At 38.3% G+C, this 21,156-nt stretch overlaps 1 protein-coding gene across 1 annotated transcript in view; it reads right to left on the bottom strand.

The window, feature by feature from the left end:
• Window positions 1-21,156, bottom strand: part of IQCE (IQ motif containing E) — a 2,620,731-nt gene that overhangs the window by 348,257 nt on the left and 2,251,318 nt on the right. Inside the window, exon 22 of the mRNA XM_044089561.1 lies at window positions 19,240-19,334. Coding sequence (XP_043945496.1) covers window positions 19,240-19,334 — 95 coding nt within the window. The remainder of the gene's footprint in view (window positions 1-19,239; window positions 19,335-21,156) is intronic.

Below are 21,156 nucleotides of genomic sequence, written 5' to 3' on the forward strand. Positions count from 1 at the left end.
TGACATCCGGTTAAATACTGAGGCAAGAAAAAACCAAAATATTCCCCAACGGGGTACTTAGCCAACTTTGATTCGGTCTGAAACTCTGACTTCAGAAACTTTCAGAACGCCAACCTGCACTCGCAAAATTGCTTCTGCATCGGACCATGCGGCAAAAAAGACTGAGGATATGACGTCGGTCATGCGCATTAGTACCCTGACGTACTGACGTCAGTCTAATGCGCCCTGACCGACGTCAGCCATATACTTTGGTATTCGGGCCAACTGGACAGCGGACTACCCAATAGTTAGGACTGCAGCAATGTGGAATGAAGAACATCTAGTAATACAAAAGTTAGGGAAGGGGAAATCATTATTATGTGGGAAAAATCTCTCTTATCCCAGAGAAAATCAGAGGCCTCAGAAACACACCTGAGATGATCAAGTGGCAAATGACATCTGAGGAATTTTAGTGGAATGGAGGGAATTTGGGGTAGGAAAGGAGTCAGAGTCTCAAGGCATCACGGCTAGATCTAGTCAGATTCGACAATCCAAAAGTTGAATCAGATGAAAATAGACAACATTGGATTGACAATTTTAATTCTAAAATTTCTGTATTTATTTATTTATTTTTTTATTTCATAGCAAAAGTCACTAGTTCACACAGCTTTCCATGTCACTGACAACCACACTTTTTGCAGATTAAATTACATAGTTTTAGTTTACTTGCTGCAGGTATTACATTGCTTAAGTGCAGGTCACAAATCTGTTCCATTCTGGTTCACAGACAGTGGCATACTTTTTCTTAGACATCACATGGCTATTCCATTTCCCCTAGTGTAAATATTTATTAATCTGGGAATGCATTCTAAGACTAAGTTTTCAAACCAAACTGGGTAGTGCCTTAAAGACCAGGTAAACGTCACGTCTTAGAAGACTACAAGGTCCAGTGTATAATGATATTTCTTACAACCTTTCAGGGTAGTTAACGTTTTCTACTCCTAGTAATTTCTTCAGTTTTTCTAGTTGCATCAGATAACTTGTACAGTGGCATCACAGTACAACACTATATTTAGTGGTAGTGTAAACATATGAAGTGAACATGGGATAATGATTTCTCCTGACTGACTGATCATACATACCTTTCAGTATCAAATAGGACAACAGCTGCATTTTTCAATTCAAGTAGGCACACATTGGTCAACATTACCGTTGACTATGATTTTAAGGTCTTTAATTATACTGTCATTGCTATGACCTGAATATGTGTTTCATAAAATGTATATATTTTTTTCTAAATTTCATTATGCTTCATTGACTCATATTAAGATAGAACTGTAATAACTCCAGGTAAGCATTTCCTCTAACCAGTTCTGAAGAATGTCAGCACATATTGATGGAAACTCTGTTAATTTACATGTCCTCGAAGATTTTTGTTATGCATAGCTTTTCCCACACTGTTATAGCCACAGAGTCCAAAGAGAAGAAATCTATGACATAATGGAGTGGGATAGTGTTGCTCACCTAAACGGAAACTGACAGATGACCTGCCCTCCAGTCTGACCTATTTGGTTTTGTCATTTAACACTGACATTCAATGCTATTAATCATTCAGAAAATAATACCAAATGCTTTAGCAAGCTGTGATAAGCATTCACAGCAAAAGTACAGTAAATGTTTGAATTTTACACCGCCTCAGTGGCATATAGGGTTATGTGCCTGCAGAAACCTCCACTAGCAGCTTTCCAGAGCTCAGAATCCCCTCCTCTCTGTGATCGCAAATTGGCTAAACCCTCCCATCAGGGGAAGCCTTACCCCCATCATAGAAAGTTATTTAGCCTTTTAGTGCTAAGTAGGAAGAACTAACAAGAACTAGAAGAACGATTTGCCTGAAATCAACCAATACACAACCATAAAACATGAACACAAGTAACCAAACAACATAACAAGTCTGGATACTATTGAACTGTATTACAAAATAAGGGAGATGGTAGGTGGGTGCTGCCACTGTGAAATTTGAGCATCTACTCTGACAGGTAGGTAGGACTAAACACAACTGTACCATGTTCATCATTCACACTGCCTTAGTAGCAAATGGGCATATTCCCAAAAGCTTATTCTACCTGGCAGGAAGAGGAATAAGAATCCTAGAGCTCCTGGGGAACGGTCATTGCAAACCATGCTGTAGAACTTGAGAAAGAATCCAGTATCTAGTGCTTTGTAAAGGTATGAATGGAGGACCAAATTCCTGCCTCTTGAGTGCTTCTAGAGTCCACATGTTTCTAATGGAGGATAAGGCTCTGGTGTAATGTGCCTTAACCTTGCCTGGAAAATATTTACCATGGTGAGAGTAACAAAAAACAATAATACAGGGCAATCTATGAGTAATTATTAAATTAGAGACAGCTTGACCATTCTTAGCTACAGAATAGGAAATAAAGATCTGTTCAGCTTTCCTGAAGGACTTAGTTTTGTTAAGTTATTACTTGAGCTGCCTGTGCACATCCAAAGAATGCAAAATTTACTCTCTCTTGTTTTTAGGTTCCAAGGTTCCAGAAAGAAAAAATGGGAGACTGATGGTAAATTCAGAAACAACTTTTTAACACCTTTACTAAATTATCACTTAAGACATAAACAGACATATTAACAAAACATATAAACATGTATCCAGTTACATATGTTATACATTGCGTATGTTCTTTTTTTATAGCTATCATCATCGGTCCAACATTACATAAATTGCTCAGTTTTTGCTTTCCCTTACACCTCATGCTCCTCCAGAACATTATTCTGCATGCATTGTTCCCACAACTTCTATTTATTTCTATGCAATATGCTCCTTCCCTTTTCTAGAGCTCTCACTTCTAGTTCTTTTATCTGTATTCATTACTTCAAATAGTTGATTTAGATTTTGATTTCCATTTTCTAGTAATTGCTTTTTTTTTTGCAGCTACCAGAATAAAACAAAACAAGGCCTTAATGTTTCTAAGCAATTCAGATCCTGTGTCTCAACTCAAAAGAATTGTTTCTTTAGTTATGCCCATTTGCTCGCCCAATATGTCTGACAGAGTACTCTGTAAGGAATTTTTAAAATCTGCCAACTCATTACACTCCCAAAACCATATGTTCCCAGTTACCTTCTTCTTCCCCGTCACATCTCTAACATTTGCCAACTACCTGAGGAAAAAATATTTGGAGTCTGCTGGGAGAATAAAAATACCTATGCACACACTTCCAAGCAAAAATCTTAAACCTTTTAGAATTTGTTGCATACCTGGGAGCCATACATATGTCCTTCCATTGTTCCCTTGTAAATTGCTTATCCAATCTCTCTTCTCAATCTTTTTTAACCTCCTCTGATTAATTCTTATAGTTAATGTGCAATATTTTATATGTGCTACTAATTATCCCTTAGCAGCGCTTTTACTCAGGATTTCCGTATCCCTTACTCTTTGCCTATACACTGATATAAATCCCTGATGGGGAAGGAAGTCTCTAGCCTGCAGTCCAAACTTCTTCTTGGGCTCATCCCACTATATTACCTTTCCCTCTTTAGTCATTTGCTTCCAATACCTTGGGTCATTTGCCAGTTTTGTCCAGTAAATTACATCCCCCTCTTGCCTTTTCTCTGTATCCCTACTTGCAAGTGTCCCTATCACCTAAATCTCCTTCCTCCAATCTTGTGTTCCCTTAGTTCTTAGAATACTTTCTGCTACTTTAAGAATATATTATGTATGGCTGCTGCTGTTCTCTTTAATAATCTCAAAATCCAACTCTATCCTTATTTCCTGAATTTCACACATTTCATTATCATCCCTTTCCAGTTTGAATTACAACTTTCTGCTTGTGTTCTGTATATGAGCCTTAATTGTGTTGCTCTAAAATGTCCCTTCTGTCAGATAATCATAAACCACCATGTTCTATTGGAAGGATCAACTTATTACACTTAACTCTTTGCCTCTTCCCCTCCCAGATACATTCATTCAACTCTTTAGTAATGCTTGTCCAGAACTTCACCTCTGGTTGATAAAAAAATTGCCTGACCTATATATAAAAATAAAGTGACTAAAAACATTTTCACTACTTGTATCTTACTATCCATATCCATAAACAAGAGCTTCCAGTTTCACGTTTTTTGTATTATCTTTTCTTTAGTCTCCTTCCCCATATCCTTAGCTGCCATAATAGAATCCTTTCTAATCCACACTCTAAAGAAGTTCATCTTATCATGTCCCCATAAGTATAGGTATTACTAAACCAGTTCACGTGTGGATACCTAATTTATGGCTACAACCTTTGTTTTATCTTCACTAATTTTATATCCTGAAAGACTTGAAACTATATCAAAGTGTTCCACAACAATGAGAAGCCATTTTCTGGATCTATCAGGTACAACATAATACTGCATGCAAATGAAGCCAACTTTTCTTGATTACCATACAAATATCATTGCATTTTTTAATCTCTAATTTTCTTTGCCATTGGCTATACATGTAAATCAAATAACAAGGGGGAAACAGGGCATCCCTGCTTAGTTCCTCTGTTCAGAACTCTCCCATTTTAATTCTTGCCTCTGATCCTTCATATGTCTTCCTACTTAATCTTATTGTATCAGGGTATGCAAATGCTTCTATTGTCCTTTTCATGAAATCCCAGCTCATTCTGTTGAATGCTTTCATTGCATGAAGACCCACCAACAACAGCAGTACTTTCTTGCATTCTGCTTCCCTCTGGATCATCATTGCCCTATTAATGTTGTCAAATGTTTGCCTCCCATCCACAAAACCACTTTGATCCATATCTACCAATTTTGACAAAACCTTTGCAGTATTTAGCTAGTGTACACATAAAAACGTTTCAGTCATGATTTAAAATATGAAGCTGGGCCTGATGTGTCTTTACCATCTTCAGGTATTACAGCCACCACAGCTTCTTTCCAGGATGTTGGTGCTTTCTGTTCTAAGCAAAACCTTTGAGATTTTTAGCACTTCTCTACTCTCCTAGCTTCCAAGCTTCTACAGGAATACCATCTGTTCCTGGAGACTTTCATACAGATTGATTATACATCACAGGCTTTAATTCCTCTCCTCCTATGTTACCTGTTAGTCACTGAGCCTCGTCTACCTCTAACCTTGGCATAATTAAGTCTTCCATAAATATTTCCATTTGTACTCTTTCCTGATTTTCACATTTCTCGGCTTTATACAAATGTTCATAATGTTTCCAAAATATCTTTAATACCTCTATACAGGATCTCTGGTTATTTTTCTTGTTACAGGCTCCCTAAGCTGGGTCATAACCATTTCTATTTTCTGTTTCCTAAGGCATTGTGCTAAAATTTTTTGTGCTCTAGAGTTATCAAAACAGTTACGTAGCAGCAATCTTCCTAAACTCATGCATATTATCCAGATGCTCCCTTATTTTCTATTCATCAATCTGTAGTTGTGCCTCTTCTTGAGCTTGAAATTTTCTTTATTCTGTAATACTTTAACCTTTGTTAGCCCCTAAAAATAATTCATATAACTTCTTAACCATATATTTTTTATTTATATCATATTTTCAAACTCCATTTACTTTTATCCTACTCACAAGCTATAATGACTGAAGAAATTTTTGTCTCTGTTAATGACTTTTGAATAATTTCCACTACCCATTCCAGAAATTCCTTTAATTTTAACAGGTAGATGGGAAAGTGTCAGTGTCTCATTTTTACATTACCCTGCATTTTTATATTGTTTTTTATTCATATATGATACTGGATGTGTGTCAAAGCTTGCAATTAAACACATTTTCCTGTGAAATATATTTTTTATCTGGTCTAGCCCAGTTATTGTACCTTGGGAAATGATATTTAAATTCTCTTAGAGTTCCAGCTACTGTATACATTTCTTCCATACCAAATATTTTCACAAATTTCTTCAGAAATCTATTCATAAATTTCTTCAGAAATCCACCTCTTTTGTTATATTTTACCTGCTACATCTCCCAGATGCATCCTCACAGTTGCAAAGCACGTTCCAGTTCTCATCTGTAAGTAATATCTCCTGCTTAAAGCTGCTTACTTCTCCCAAAAATTTCTTAAGCTGCATAACAGCAGTTTTTAGTGGAATATAAATACATGCCAGTGTAATTCTCATCCTCCCTTGCCAGTAGCCCCTTCCCACCACAAATCTACCATTATGTTTTTCCCTCTCTTCAACAATTGGAGTTCCTGTAGCAATTGGTATAATTACTCCCTTTTTCCTTCGTCCATTCTGAAATAATTTCTTTAACGAATTCACATGCTCAAATTCTTTCCTAATGCATCTCCTGCAGCATTGATCTTGCATGAATAATTTCTTAATATAATTCAGTAATCTTACCTTGTTGTCTATAGTTGTAAGGCCATTTATATTCCAAAATAATATGGATAGCATAGCTATGAAGTTACTGTTCCCCCTGTTATACATGACGGCTTTTTTGAATGTGTATTTCCAGCTTTTGTGTTACATGCACAGATTAATGTTTGGCAGGTTGATCTTTTATATAGTTGTCATCTCCACTTGAACCTATGTCACATTTTTTTCGAGCCTTTTTATTTTAATGAAAACCCTCAAACAAAAAAAACTAAATGCATTTTCAGAACACTCCCATAACCTATTAACTTAGAACAAACAAAGAAAACTATGTACATCTTCAAAAATGAAGTTTAACCCTCTTGATAGGAATAGGCAGATAGGTTCAGTGCTAACTTTACTCCCCTCTCACCCCCTAAAGAGCCCATCTCTATACCGGAAGAATGCAAAGTTCCTGTAATCACGGCTGCACAGGTAAAAACCACACTCTCCAAAGCCAAGAACACAGCATCCATGAGACCAGACAACATCCTAGGCTGCGTTCTACATGAACTACAGAACTAACTGGCACCCCACCTAAGTATCATGTTCAATCATAGCCTCACCTCAGGCTTTGTGCCTGCTGAATGGCACACAGCAACGGTTATCCCACTCCACAAGGGGGGAGCCACCACGGACCCTGGGAACTACCGCCCCATTAGCCTGACTAGTCTGGTCTACAACGCCATGGAACGTATCATCATGGAACTTATAAACAAAGACATTGGTAATCTCCAAACTCTGGATCCTACCCAGTTCAGGTTTGTAAAAGGCAGATCATGTCTCCTAAACCTGATAGACTTCTTTGAAGCAATCACCAAAGCCGTAGACAAGGAGAAGGTGATTCACACAGCCTATCTAGATCTTGCCAAGGCTTTCGACACCATCCCCCACTCTGGAATTATAGATAAACTCACTAAAATAGGTATAAATCCCTATGTCACAAGATGGGTTGCCAACTGGCTCACTGACAGAACCCACACTGTGAAAGTAGCAGACTCCAAATCTGACGTCAGACCAGTGACAAGTGGAGTACCACAGGGTTCAGTCCTGGGTCCTCTCCTGTTTGGTATCTACTTCTCTGAAGTACAGGCTAACACAGAAGGTCTTTGGCTAACAAAGTTCGCAGATGACTGCAAACTAGGAGCCATAATAGAAACTTCTAATGATGTGGACATCCTACAAAAGGGCCTCACTGAGACAGATGCCTGGCGTCAAAGCCATGGCCTCAAGCACAATGCTAAAAAGTGCATTGTCATCCCCTTTGGTAAAAACTCTGTACCCATGAACTACAACATAGGCAGTAGTATACTTAACACCGAAAGTGGGATAAGAGACCTTGGGACACAGGTGAACAGTAGTATCTCCTTTGATAATCACATCGCCACAGTAGTCAGGAAATCCTTCTGTGGCACACCTCATCATAAAAGGTTTCTCATCCAGAAAAAAAGAGGTCATTGTTTCCCTCTACTCATCACTCATTAGACCCATTATAGAGTACAACGCCCCTTTTGGTATGTACCTCACAAGACATCTACAGCAACTGGAAAGGCCGCAGAAATACCTCACAAAGAGGATTACTGGCCTCAAACAGATGCCCTACGCAGACCATCTCAAAAAACTCCAGGCTTTACTCTGTCGCATATCACCTACTCAGAGGTGATCTCTGCCTAACATACAAAGCTATGTCAAACCCAGAGCTGTTGGACATGCTCCACTTAAAGAAATCCCAATCCCTCCGAGCTACACGCTCTAGGGACCTAAACCTTGTCACCACAATAAACAGAACATGTTGGAGGGATAGATTCCTGTCCCAGAGACTTCCCATACTCTGGAATAAACTATCTATCTATATCAAACAAAGCTTCTCATTAGCACTCTTCAAGAAAAATCTTGATGATTGGATGGGAAATAGGAAATTCACCCCGGGAAATCACCTCTGTGGCTCTGCTCGCCAGTGGCACAGGAAAATAATTTTCTTGGGTGGCAAAAGCCAGGGTACCTTTTTGGCTGGGCTTGTATAGGCCCCAGGGCCGACAGCCTAGTACCTACCTATGAACCTATAACTGCCCCAAATCAACAGCTGTACCACAGATATTACCTAACATAAAATTAAAATACAAAAGCACTTGTGGAGCAGTGTATCCAGTACAAATAAGCTTTTAATGATTTACTTATATAACATTTTTATATATGAACATTCTTATGTGTATCAATTTTTAACATTTATACATTTACAAGTTTTTCATTTCATATACAGGATGCAGCATTTATTTTTTCTAGCATCTTTTATAAAGAAGAATTACGGTGATTATTTTTTTAAATCTGGAACTTGTTTTAATGAGTGTTTGACTATTGTTGGATGGTGTATAATTGATAGGTAGAGTTTTTTGATATATAAAGGCAACAACTTTATGCAGAATTATATCTGAAGAAATCTTGAAATGAAAACGCTGTGATTCAGTTAAAGCATTAAGTTTTTTTGCTGGCCTTTTAATAAACTGCTTATTTTGCATTGGATACACTGCTTCCCAAGTGCTTTTGTATTTTACAGGTTTCCCTTTTGGAATTGCACTTGTTTCTTGTTTTTGTAACATAAAATTAGTTACCCATTCTAAAGCATATGTTACATCCTGATTGCTATCTGTTCTTTTCTTATCTTTATTCCCTTCCCATTAGTAAAAAACAGCTTGTATGCTTTCAGAAAATATTAACTTCTAGCCTAAAGAAAAAAAGTCACTGGATATCTTTAAATTAAACTAAATTATACACTGTTCTATTAAATGCATTAAAGTATTAAGGCTAATAGGGGAGCTGCTATCTCTTATTCACTTCCAATAATTTCAAACTATTTTTTACTGAACTGCATGCCTTTGTACCTATAAATTTTGCCATTTCCCTCAGTAAGCAATGCTCAGATCACTGAAGGTTAATTTTGTGGAAACATACGGACAGAATGTACAGCTGCTTTCAGATGCAGCCTTCTTAACTGTCACTGAATGTTTGCTAAATGAAATACAAAACAAGCTTAATATAATTGCATATTCAACAAACCTAGCACTTCTCCTGGCAGTCATCATTTTGTCTTAATTTCCAAGCCTATTTGCTTACAGAAAATGCTTGTTTTTTTCAGATTAAGCCAATGGCATTTGTCCAGGGATTCACCTATGCAAAAATAAGACAGATCATCTCACCTGGTGGTGTGAAACTTGACTCTAGATGACTGTCACTGTTAAAGTGACAAGCCGACTCCCTGTACAAAATTGGGAAAAAAGGGTTGTGAATGGATGGATCAATTTCTTCTCTACATGTAATATAAATAGTGCATTTTACACCCCATCACCCATCCCAACAACCCAAGATTACAACATATTAACTTAAACTTGTTTTTGTCCAGCCTTTCTTCTCTTTTTACAATGTAATGCCTATATTTTTAAAACTAAAAAAGTACTTATTTACTTTAATATCCTTACCACATACAACAATCATTGAAAATACTTACCCTCATCCCCACATTTAAGATGGCCGTGACTACAAACTACAAATCTGCTTTACTATATAATATGAACTTTAAAAATCATGAAATGTTTTATGCAAATACTATTAAGAACAAAAAATGTTTTACTTACGGTTACTTTTTCCCCTTTTAGTGTCCTTCTAACCATCAGTGACAAAGTAGGGCATATGCTTTTCAGTCCACTCATACGTTTAACAAAGTCAACAAAAGTTCACTCTTTCTCAGCCACTTTTTCTTGCAAAGCCATATTTCACAAATGTGACTGATGCTTTATAATCTTATATTTATTCACTAATTTAATAAGAATAAGAATGAGAAGCAATGTTAGTTTTTATTTGATGGCACACTTTTTCTTGGATAAACTTTTGCATTTTCTCTTTAGCGTTCTGTATCCAAGAATGTATTTGATTCTCCAGGAAAAAATATTTTAAAGACAGTTGGATACAGCAGCTTGAATCTCATACCTGTCTTTTGACATTTATTGATTCCTGGGATAAATATGCTTCTCTTCTGCCCTGAATAATAATTTTCCACAAATACTCTACTATCTCCTGTTTTTAACACTTTGCCCTTCTGCCACACTTTTGTCAGGATCATCTCTTTCTGCTCGTATGATTGCATCTTTACTAATATATGTTTTGACTGCTTCTGCATGGCCAGGCTTGAAGCATACACTGGAAGTGCCTTTCAATTAACAAATCCTGCTGTGGAATACTAGTCCAATTACTTATGTGTGTGGTACAGCAGAAAATGTCAGGTTTCTCTGCATGCCCTGTCTTCTAATTCTACTATTTTTTTAAACGGCTCTTCTTGACAAGTCTCAAACTCAGTCATCCTTTTCTTCACTTCTGATTTTTGCATTTGTATGAGTTAATTTGAATAGCCAGTTAAAACTTCAAAATTTTCCAGCCTTTTTTATTTGAGTTGATATACTTCTTCAGTGTGTCATTTATTTTATTCAGCTCTGAGTACATTTGATTTATTTTTTCCTCTAAATTATGGGAAACCAACTCTTGTACCACAGCTGGAGCTTGAACTGCTTTTTGCTGAACAGCTGTATTATTCTTCCCAGTGTTTTCTCTTCATGTTTTCTAGCTGAATTTCTTTTAGATTTTCTAAATTACCTTTTTGCTGGTATCCAGGCAGTGTACTTACTAGCCACTAACTGATATTTACTCTAGTTGACAGAATTACTAGCTCTTATTTTTCAGTTTCTGTTTTCGCACTGGGAGTTCTAAACCTAAGCTGTTGATCAGTGTGCAGCCATCCTGGAAGTTATACTTGAGAAGTAACTTTTGGAATGAATGGAGGATCAGTGTGTAAAACAACCTTGTCCTTGTGGAAAATCATATAAGTATGCCCCATTGTGAGAACCTGCAGCTTGCAGACTTATCTTACAGATGTCAGAGCAATAAACAAAACCGTTTTCTGAGTGATAAACCTCAAATCAGCCTGAAAGGCAGTTTCCCAAGGAGATAAGGTCATTTTTTAGAGAACAAAGTTGGGATTCCAGAAAGAAGGAATTTGCATTTGAGGGGGTCTCCAGTGCAACACTGCTTTCATAAATGGACCACAAAAAGAGATGAACGATGGGGATCCATGGACAGTCAAGCGGATATGTCCGCAAGATATACCTTGATAGATGCATTACATAAGCCATTATTGAGTGGCTCACTCAAACATTTCAAAATCACCATACCAGACCCTCTGATATTAGTTAGGCATTACACAGAAAACCTTGTCTACTTGTAAATATAAGATTTTTTAGTTGCATATTTTCTTGCCTCCTTCAATACCTGCTGCACATCCTAATGGAACAAGTGCCTAAAAGGTATCAAGACTGAATCATCTAGGCTATCTGTCGCAACTGCTCTAAGACAGAGTGAACCAGTCACCCCCGACACTGTGTGAGCAGATAAAGGGTGTGTGGAAGTTTCTGGTAATTGTCTTTGGCCAATTCCCTTAAAAGGGAGAACCAACTTTGCTTGAGTTTCCATTAGTGAGGGTCTGTCGGGGATCTGTTTAGTCTGTCTGCCAATAGGTTTTGCTCTAACAGGATGTATGAGGCCTGAAGTATCAGAGAATGCTGTGAGGTTAGCTCCCAGGCCACCACTGGCAACTGGGAAAGAGGGGTATGACTTTGTACCCGCTTTTTTATTCAGGTGTTACATGACTGTGCTGTTATCTGTGACCAATAAAAGGGAACCTGGGGACCCTAAGAGGTGAAGATCTTTTAAGACCTGAATCCCTGCTAACATTTCTTTGACATTTATATGCTTTTAAGGGTCTGAATGACCATATTCTCCTTGCATTTGAACTCCCTTGGACACTGATCCCCCCAAAAATGTTGACAAGTCCATCTGGACTGACTGGACTGGGGTCTGGAAGGAGAAGGGTAGGTTTAAAGACATTGGATGCCTCCAACACTGTAACTCTCAGTTTGCAAAATACAGAACTAGTAACTGGAACTCCAAGGGAAGCAGGTACTGGGTCAACATATTTTAAGCAGCATTTAATCTTTCTCATGAAGAATCTGGCCCACAGTGTCATGAGGATCACTGATGCAATGAGGCCTAGAAATTTGAGAAACACTATTGCAGAGGTAGCTTCTTGAAAATAGATATCCCTGAAAATGTTCTGAACAGTCACATAACTCCTGACTGCAACTTGTAAAGGAGTTCTAGAGGAAAAAATTATGTCTGGTCTGGAAGGCGCAAGGAGAATTCCCTGCAAGAAGGCAGATTTTCTGTCCAATGCCAAGAGCTCATGCCTTTCCTTACAAATAATCAACTCCTCACCCCATCTCAACATGGATTCCTTCCTGGCTACAGCTCAATAACTGCTCTTCTCTCTTTACTAGACATAGCAAACCATGCCCGTGACTCTGGAGAACTTGTATCCACAGTCCTCCTTGACCTCTCTAAGGCCTTTGATACTGTCTCCCATTTCCGACCTCCTAAACCACCTTTCTAATCTTAATCTCTCAACTTACCTGGTTCAGTAGCTACCTCTCTGACCGATCTCAGGCCAAGAAATGGAAAACTGACACCTCAACCTTCCTTCCAACCCCAACTGGAGTACCCCAGGGATCCATACTCGGACCAATGAGCTTTAACATCTTTATTAATGAATTCCACACAGCCATTTCTAACACTAAGATAGTTCAATATGCAGATGACTCAACTTTAGTTTGCTCTGCTTCTAACTTCCCTGAACTCCAAACAAAAACTCAAACTGCTTTTACTACTACTGAGAACTGGATGCTTCAAAATCACCTCTCTCTAAATGCCACCAAATCTAAAATTCTACTATTCTCTCCCTCTAAATCTCACCATCTTGACAAAACCTCCTTCAATATCATCAGTCATGCCATCTCCACTGTAGAAGTTGTTCCTTTTGCTAAACTTCTTGGGATCACTATTGATGAACACCTAAAATTCGATACCCATATTCAGCTAAATATTAAGAAAACCCATCAGAAAATTGGCATGTTGTATAGAAACTCCCACTTTCTCTCCCCTTCCACAAGACAGACCCTCACCACTACCTACTTACTACCATCTCTGATGTATGGTGCACCCGTACTAGCCAACCTATCTACCTCCATCTCTTCTAAACTGGAAACTTGTTACAACAAAATCTCAAAGTTTTCCACTAAGTCCAAGTACTCTACCCACCACTGCATACCTCTCGAACTGCTGTAATAGCTAGAAATTCCCAACTGCCTGGACTACCTCCAGCTCACTAGCTCACAAGCTCACAAGCTTATTTTTAAGCGTACTAAGTGCCCTGCACTAACAAACATCTTACCACTATACACCCCTCACAGAACTCTAAGATCTGCCCACCAAAATCTAATTTCTGTACATAAACCAAATCGTCCCCAGGTCAGCTTCTCCTATCATTTTCCTTACCCAAAAAATGGAACTCTCTTCCTCCTTCCCTAAGAATTTCTGAAAACTTTGATCACTTCAAAACCCAGCTCCATTCCTACCTCTCCAATAACAGGAAATGCAATTGTACTCTACCTACCTAATCCTACCTAATACATGCATTCATCCATACAAATAAAGTATCTTCCACCTTATCCAATAGGAGATCAATCTTACTTACTGTTTTCTTACAAATGTGACTCTTACACCATTCTCAGATGATTTAAAACCTCAGTACTATGGTGACTCTCTACTACGGTTCCCTAATGTATAAATGTAAACAAGCATTATATATTATTCAATGTTGCTATTTTACTTTGCTTATGTTTTTACTTATATTATGTACAACTTGCTTAACTGTTACTATATCTACTATGTTTATGGAGCTTTTCTCCTCAGGCCTCCACTGAAAACGGGCTCCTTGAGCCCAGTGGACCTCCCCGGTCATCAAACTGGAAATAAATAAAATAAATAAAAGAACATCTTCACTGAATTATTCTCAACACCCACTAATCTAAGGCTATCTGTGGCCAGGATGCCAGGCTGAGCTATAGCCTGAGGGAAGGTGAAAGGGGAGGAGGGACAGGCAGAAGGGACAGGGTGCCCTCAGTCATTCATTAACAGGGACCCCTTTTATATGGTTTGGAAGCATTATCCTCCTACCATTTTCTCTTGGTACTCTGACTCCTGTTAGGCTGAGATTTTTATTTGTTTTGTTTTATTTTGTTTTATTTGTTATTTGAGGTTGGAGCCTTGTAAGGTAAGAACCTGGGAATATGAAACATTCTAGATACCCCATGGATCAATTTACCTCTATCATCCCAGTGTTTGAGAATTAGGGAACCAGCAGGACCAAACACAAATTCATAGCCGAAAGGAGCATTCAAAATCTCATTTTTTAAATCATAAGAAAAAAATGTGGTTATGTAACCAAGCAAACATTCTCAATACAACATAAGTGGCTACATTTCTAGAAACAGTGTCTGCTCCTTTCCAGACACTCCTCAAACCGTTCTTTGAAACCTGAGTCATATTAGAAACATCTCACTCTTACAACACTTCTGTTCAGCAGGCAAAGATACGGCAATGTCATTTTAAACTGTAAGCACATTGCAAAATAAATTTTCACATGAAGCCCTGATAATGTAAAATTTTAAAGACAAAATTACTAGACTGAGACAACTTTTTTTCCCTGAGATTCTAACCACTTTCCAATTTTATATGGAGGATTAGGGTTAGAAGAAGCTAAGGCTCTCTTGCTAGAGTTTACAGCTGGAGAAACTGCAGCTGGGTCAGTTGACAAAGGTGCAAACAGGGCTATAAAATCAGACTACATCTTGTACTTAGTCATACCCTTTTTAAGAAGTGGTTTCCTAGTCAAAGGGGTTTTACACTGCAGTTTTACAGATATCTTATAAAGTTGGTAACAGAACAGGAACAGCCAAAACAACTGGAATCTTATCCTCAATAAGATCATGAACTCTGCCTATCTCTGGTATAGCTCCAGACTGTTTCTAGTCAAATGCATCTATAAATCCTTGCTTTTTTTAAAATCCATTCATCTTCCAAAGAATTAAACTCGACTGACTCAAGAGTGTTCACCAATGTCTGCATCAGAGTCCCATTCAAAATCTTTGATGTTAGACTGATCTCTGGAGAAAGCAGCCCTATTTTTATTCTGAATAGGAGTAAAGACTCTGAGATTAGCTGACTGTACTACACTCGTAGCTAAGGAAACCACATTCACTCTATACATGGTAATAACCTGATTACCTGTCATGTGGGATAGTTTCTGTTTCTTCTTACTACAAACTGCACTAGAGGACAAAATATCTGGGCATAGAGTATTATGTCTGGCAAGGAGTCTCTTGCCATTGACCTCTCCTGCACCTAAAGGATTTACTTCTCCTGTACTTGAACCTGAAACAGCCCTGGAGGATGTGTCTGACCCCCGTACTGTAGAGAGCTATGCACTCACATCAGGAGGTGACTGAGAGAAACTTAAGTTGTCGGTAGGTTGGCTTAAGGCAACACCAGATTCACAAACCATAGGATGAAGCAAGTTCTGTTGATTTTTTTTTTTAGGTGCAATTGAATGTAATGGGCCCTTCAAGTCAGGGGGAAACCACCATCCAGAATAATACAATGACAATATTAAGGGCTAAGGGCAACAAAAATAGAAAATATAAACTATGTTCCCACACAGCAAATAGGGCTAAACTGCATAACATATAGCAAAAACAGTTTAAACTGTGCTAAGCCTTTCGCTCCAATCTGCACAGTGTAGTAAGCAGCCCACACAGTCATAGTACTATGTAAAATTCACTTGTGAAAATACTGACAAAAAATTCAATATATGCCCTTAAATCAAACAGAAACTTTTTAAAACAGCACACATAACCATTTACTCAGAGAGCCCCTTGTCAGAAATGGCTACAGCAGTGTTAAATCAGTAGTAAATATTATAAAAATGAATATAAAAGTGAAACAAATGCAATATTTTTCCTGTAAGAACTTTAAAATGAAGCAGATAAACAACAGAAACAAGAGGGCTAGTGTTCAACTGACATAAAAGTCTATTCAGTTTCCCAGTACAAGTCCTAGAACATTTTAGAAAGGCCTAACTACTTAAAAGCAGTATTAAGCACACAAACAAGACAACAGTAAGTTAGAATTTTGAATGGAATTAACAGCAGGAGTAAATAGCAAGAATATTAAAATAAAAAGTTAACACACATAAATAAATAATATACACACATACATATACACATACATACACACACACTCACACACATACAGGTTCATAGGTAGGTACTAGGCTATATAAGCCTAGCCAAACGGTATCCTGGCTTTTGACACCCAAGAAAATTATTTACCTGTGCCCCTGTCAAGCAGTGCCACAGAAGTGATCCCCAGGGTGAATTTCCTATCTCCCATCCATTCATCAAGATTTTTCTTGAAGAGTGCTAATGAGGAGCTTTGTTTGATATAGATAGGTAGTTTGTTCCAGAGTATGGGAAGTCTCTACATGCAATAAAACAGAAAGCAATCAAAAAAGTATTTAACAATAAAGAAGAGGGTAGGGATCTTATCTGAGTGTGGAAGCTGTAATCCAACAGCGCAGGCTGCTGAGGAGATTCAACTGGGAGCGTCTTACAGCTTGCAGTAAAGACAGAATACCTGACTTTCTGTGTCAGGGGTTAGGCTTCCCCTGATTGGAAGGGCTTAGCTAATCCCTTTTCACAGAGAGTTGGAGAAGGTGATACTGAGCTCTGGAAAGCTGACAGTTTGGGTTGTTTCATAGGTTCATAGGTAGCAACTGGGACTGAAATCTAGGGGACCACTGGGGAACCTAATCCATATTCACAGTTGCCCCTGACCAGTGTCTGGTTAAGTGACTTGCTCAAGGTCACACAGTAAGCAAGTGAGGGCTGGGGGAATGAAACCCTCTAGTAGAGGAACTACAGCTCACAGTCTTAACCTTTTGTGTCAATTGGAGGCACAGATTCCCACATGCCACTGAGGCACTGTGAATGATGAGTAAGCATCACTTTCTCAAGTAATGACATCACTTCCTCAGAAATGATGTCAGGACCAGAAGGTATCACTTCTTCATGATACTTCTGCATGTCAAAGAGAATCAATTCCAGGATGGCCTTCCAGGGCTTTAGAAGAAAGGGTATGGCTAGTATGCCTAAAGTTGTTTGGTAAGAAATTATCATTCCCTTCTGTACTGGAAGTACCACTGTCTGATGCTTGATGTAAATACATCTGTCTATAACATTCTCTTTCCCCATTTTGTACAGGTAGTTGGGGTGTCACATCAACAGTGACCATCAGTTAGAGCCAATGTTCATACCAGAGGGCAGTTAGCCGTGCTGAGGTTCTTCTTACACACACACACACACACACACACACACACACACACACACACACACACACACACACACACACACACACACACACACACACACACTCACACACACACACAGTCAATTTATAATGTCCATTCCACCTACAGCATGTCTTTGGAATGTGGAAGGAAACTGTAGCACTTGGAGAGAACTCACAAGAACACAATCAGGACATGCAGACTCCTTACAGAAGGCACCCAGGTGAGAATTGAACAGGGGGATCTCTTCTGTGAGGTGACAACACTATCTGCTGTGCCCCTTTGCTGAAATATTTATCTGATATATATTACCTGATATATTTGTGTACATTTTAAATACAGAAATGTTAACAGTACAGGAAATAAACCAACCTCTTGTCCACAAGTATCAGAAATTTGTGCTCCAAAATGAGACTGCTTGTATAGAGTTGTGCTCTAAAACTGCAGCCAGTCTACAAAGCCAACCTTTATAATGGACAATTTATTATCTTCAGAAACAGTCCATTATAAATGGCTTGCACTGTATACATACTCTAGGATACTTTTTTATACTTCATACTTTTATCTTTTGCTTTATACTTTATCTTTTATGTCATTCTTCCTGCTGAATGTTCATCCATTTTGATCCCAGTCAACAGTGATAGGCCAGGCATCCATGCAGGTGCAATATTTCATGCCATACCATATCTCCCTCTGTAGTAACAGAGGTGGCATGCAGATACAGAAGCCTGCAATGTTGGACCTTAAGATGAATGCACACTTCTACACATTTACTAATCCCAACCCACAGTATAAAGCACACATGAAAAGACTGGAAATTCCTTGTCCTTTACATGGCATCTCTTCTGTTACACCATCTTAGGCTTTTGCTAGGTGGCAGTGGCACAGCAAGCTGCCTGCCTACACCTCCCACTTGAGGTGAGCAACTCAACAATGGTCAATCATTCCCATGCGTCCTGTCTGGATTAACCAGCAGCTGAAATGGTGAATGCACTCAGCTCATTTGGGGCTTAGTCTGAGCTCCATCCCTCTATGTCATGGAGCCAGATAGGACACTGTTTTTAATTTCATTGACTTGCTGCGGTGGTGCGGCGGTGCAGTGGTTAGCATTGTCGCCTCACAGCAATAGACTCTCCTGTTTGATTCTCAGCTGGACTACCTTCTAAGTGGAGTCTGCATGTCCTCCCCGTGAGCGACGGAACATTAAAAAGACATGCAGGTAGGTGTCTGAATACGTGTGTGCCTTCTGTGAAGGCAACTTGGCACCGTAAAAATTCACTGCCAATCATAAGCGGACCGGTGATCCGTTGTGGCAACCCCTAACCGGGAAAAGCTGAAAGACTTTATTTAAACACAAAGTCATTTATTTTCCTGAAGTTGCCTAGAAATTCCTGTAAGAGTGAAGACACAAAACAGTGCATGTAAAAAATGAAGCACTGATAGAATGGAATGAATTCAAAGTGTTCTGAAAGCAAATTTTAATAAATAGTAACACTAGCAGGAAAAATAGTACTCCAAACAAAATGTGTTCCAATTTTTTCTTACAAGAATGCAGCTCTGTCAGCAAAGATGTCTTCATGCTGGGTAGTGCCTCTCTTCTCTGTGATACAGCAGAATTTGGTCTTCCAACAGAAGAATCACTGCAAGTAAAAATATCAAAATGAGATACATATGAACATTTGAAAAAAGCAGACAGAAAGAGACCCCAGAAGCAATCTCATTTTTCTGAATGTTGTAGCTAGTACCCATGCACCTCCCCATCCCCACCTACTTACCTCTCAGCAGACTGAACAGCTTAGTGGCAGCTAGAAATAAAATGTTTTCCAAGCACATTTCCTAGTATGATATCAGTGTGATTGCCACTGGGGCTTAATTACCAACTCAATTACTAAGGTAGACAGTACCAGTCAGTTGCTATGATTGTGGTATAAATGTCTAATTTCTAACTTCGATTTTAGTCTTGATTTACTAATAAAAAATTAGCAGTATTTATTTGTGCTTGAAATATTAAACCATTTAAGCTGGTCTGTGCCAATACTACAGATCCATAATTGAGCCAGGTCCGGTTAATAGAGACACAATGCTGGTCAAAATTATTAAAAGCTCCTTTTTTCTGATGGTTTGAAATGTTTTTGAAAAACAGTTTTAGGATTTTATTGTTTTCAGGCTGACAGGTATGGCATAAGCAAGAGTATAAAGAAGGAGCGCCACAGAGAAAACATTCCCTTTACAAACTGGATAGTCTGCTGTGGTGTAGCAGTGCTACATGGATAACACTCGGCATAATCTGCAGTGGAAATACAAGCTACAAAGAAGTTGTTCAAAAAATGAGACATGCAAGCTGTTCCTGGGCTAATACAGGGTCAGTGTTTGAATATCACCAGATTCTGCATCACTGTGAAAAAAAAAAAACAAATCAAATAGGGGCCTTCAGAAGGGGCACAGCTGCAAAGCAATCAAAGCCACAGATAGACATAGTACTGGAACGTGCAGTCCAAAGCAAGGCAAACCCAGGCTCTCACTAACTCTAACCTAATTCCAAAATGCTATCAGTGATTCTATTTCCTCTTTGTCGGTTACACACTGATGCTTTCATGTCAAACTAGAGCTTATTTAGAAAGCATTGTAACCTAGTTTGAGTTACACCCTATTATACTTCCCTATTTTATAGCAGGTTTTGTGAAAGGCTTCTGAAATTTACTATTAATACAACAGCTGCAAAGGGTATGTTTGTTACCAGGTATCTTCCTTTGTTGCAGAATAGGCTGCCATGAGTGGTTTAAAATGGTCCCATTTTCTCTTGTTTTAAATCAGATAATAATAAAAGCAAGAAGAAAATGAATGTCTGAAGAAGCAGAAATTAGTGAGGGAGGTAAGGTGATTATTTATGCATTACAGTGTAAATTCTGAATTAAACTTTTCAGATAACGAACTGGTGACAACACTTGTCAACATACCAGATGCACAAAATGGTATGTGTTTTACTTAGCTATGACACTTTGCAGGGTAGTTCATGCTCTCAGCTACAAAAAGGCTAACTTTTATTTTATTACTAAGCTAAAGACTGATATTGAATTTTACAATTAGTACACCACAAACAGTTGAAACTGTGACAGCACTCATCAACAGAGCAAACATTCTGAGAGTGGGTAGTGTAAAGCTAATAATATGTCACAAAATGACCACCTTTGAGCAAATACAGTGTGGATTTACTATATGAGAGGGTCATCCTTGACAGATTTTTTTGCTTTTGTTTATTTATTTAAATTTATTTATTGGAGTAGAACACTGATCAAACAATGTCCAGTTACATGTTCAGTCCAGGTTACATCACAATGTAACAAAACAATGTACAGTATACAAATAACAGTGGTTTACATTTATGAGTAAACACACCTGATGAACAATATATTCACAGAAGAGCTAACGGACCAAATATATGTAAAATTATATAAGTGGAAT

The sequence above is a fragment of the Protopterus annectens genome, chromosome 12.part0 (assembly GCF_019279795.1).
Source record: "Protopterus annectens isolate FY-2018-M chromosome 12.part0, PAN1.0, whole genome shotgun sequence".
Classification (NCBI taxonomy): domain Eukaryota; kingdom Metazoa; phylum Chordata; order Ceratodontiformes; family Protopteridae; genus Protopterus; species Protopterus annectens.